This window comes from Pteropus vampyrus, unplaced genomic scaffold (genome assembly GCF_000151845.1).
Source record: "Pteropus vampyrus isolate Shadow unplaced genomic scaffold, Pvam_2.0 Scaffold267, whole genome shotgun sequence".
Lineage (NCBI taxonomy): Eukaryota > Metazoa > Chordata > Mammalia > Chiroptera > Pteropodidae > Pteropus > Pteropus vampyrus.
In genome coordinates, this window is record NW_011889048.1 from 862,640 (window position 1) to 864,732 (window position 2,093).

At 67.2% G+C, this 2,093-nt stretch overlaps 1 protein-coding gene across 1 annotated transcript in view; it reads right to left on the reverse strand.

The window, feature by feature from the left end:
- CDC34 (cell division cycle 34) overlaps positions 1-2,093 on the reverse strand; it is a 16,476-nt gene that overhangs the window by 11,437 nt on the left and 2,946 nt on the right. The window contains exons 2-4 of the mRNA XM_011375242.1: positions 1,960-2,002; positions 593-909; positions 392-489 (exon numbers count right to left, since the gene is read on the reverse strand). Coding sequence (XP_011373544.1) covers positions 392-489; positions 593-909; positions 1,960-2,002 — 458 coding nt within the window. The remainder of the gene's footprint in view (positions 1-391; positions 490-592; positions 910-1,959; positions 2,003-2,093) is intronic.

Sequence of the window (2,093 nt, forward strand, 5' to 3'; positions counted from 1 at the left end):
GACCTGCCTGCTGGCCTCTCCCCACGCACGGTGCCTGCCCGGCGAGGCGGTCCCTCCGCGCCCTGCCACCTTTCACTATGGCCGGGGCTGCTCTGAGGACAGGCAGGCGAGGATGGGGCTGGGCCGGGGCAGGGCCACAGAGGGGCGGCCCGCTCAGGCACGGGGCCCAGTGTGAGCTGAGGGGGGAGAGGCCCCAGGGCCCGCAGCCGTGGACAGCAGAGATGGCAGGACCCTGAGAAAAGGCCCGTTTCGGCACAAGCCTGCCAGAGCACGGCGAGGGGCGCGGGCTCCGAGGGCGGCACAGGTGTCCCCCACATGCCCACGTCTGTGTCCCCAGGGCTGCGGCGGGTCAGCAATGCCGGGACACAGGGCCTGCCGGCGGACCCCTCACCTGACGTTCTGGGTGGGGTTCCACCGTTCCGAGGGCAGCTCCCCGCTCTGGGGGTCGTCGACCGGCGGGTGGAGAATGGAGATGCACACGTCCCCCGTCTGTCCAGGGACAGGAAGGCAGGGTCACTGCCCACCCTGGCACCCGTCGGGCCGCACCGTGCCCCCCGCCGCCCCCTTACAGAGCGGGGAGGAGCGGGCTCACCTCGTAGATGTTGGGGTGCCACATCTTGGTCAGGAAACGAAAAGCCGGCGGGGAGTAGGGGTAGTCGATGGGGAACTTGAGGCGTGCCTGGGGGGTGGCAGAGAAGTGGGGATCAGCCAGGGCTGCCGCTGCTGTCCCCTCAGCACCACGTGTGGGAGCAAGCCGGCCAGGACAGGCCACCGCTTGGGGACTTCTCTCACAAGCACACGAATGAGAACAGCAGCCTGTGATGGACACCCCCAGCTCAGGAGGGCTGCCCAGCCGGGCGGACGTGTGCTGCGTACTAGTCGTGAGGGACACCCCCGCCACCCCTGCCCCTCACGAGCCTGGGTCCGGTACACAACAGGCTGCCTGGGGCTTCTGGGGGTCGCCTAGGCTGATCGTGGTCCCCACCCTGCTGCTGGGAAGTATGGGTGCCCGCCCAGGGAGCAGTTCTGAGCTTGACTGTGGCCCAGGCCTGTAGGAGGGATCAGGAGGCTGAGCCTGAGCCTGAGTTCAGACCCGCAGACAGCCCCACCGCCTGCGGGGCCCAGGGTGGGCTCAGACCCGCAGACAGCGGGGCCGGGCCCCGTGGGCCTCTGCACGGTGTGGGACGCCCGCCTCAGTGTCCAGCTTGTGGAGAGGATTAAAATCTCGTGGGTTCCCTTGGCAATCCCCGACACCTCTGTGAGCCGGGCCCTGTGGAGATGAGTCAGTGCAGGGTGGACAGGCTCTCTGCCTGTGGGTGTCCATCTTGGGGGGGTCAGAAAGATCATGGGGTAGACAGGGAGCACCTGACCGGGTGACAGGGCTGCACAGGCTCAGCAGGTAAGGGTGTGCCACTACTGAGGCCCAGCCCCAGGCTTCGGGATCCCAGAGGGCCTGGTGTGTGGCCGGCGGGGGCCACAGGAACCTCTGTGGAGCAGGGCCACTGGGGCATTTGGGGCATGGGCAAGTGTGCAGGGGAGGGGACCTGGACCCCAGTGGCCCCCCTCAGCACACTGCACCACCTGGTGCCCTGACCAGGCCAAGCCCCCCACAGCCAGTGCAGGAGAGGAGGCTGGGAAGTGACTGTGGCCCCGGGCACCTCCCGCTCCCCACCCCCGCCCCGATCACGCCGGGACCCAGAACTACCCTGGGCCCCACGCTGGCTCCTTTCAGAACAGGCCCTGTGGCAGGTCAGACCCAGGTCCAGCAGCGTCCCCTCCCAGTCCATTCTTTCCAGGAAAATGGGATTATCCCCCTCAACAGCCTGGGATGCTCTACCCACAATCCCTTGCAACCGTCTAGTGGGCAACAGCCAGACACCCACGTCCTTTCCTCCCAGGCCTGCGAACTCACTTAAGAGTTCTGGCCTCGGGGGTGGGGGGTGGGGGGGGCTCCGTTACCCCGCTTCTGAGCAGAGTCCTTATCCTCATAGCCAGCCGCTCCCTGAGACACACAAAAGAGCTTGGGGAGGGGGCTGGTTACACCCTTCTGTCATCAGCCCCAAATCCGATGGGCAGGCTGGATTCCAGACACA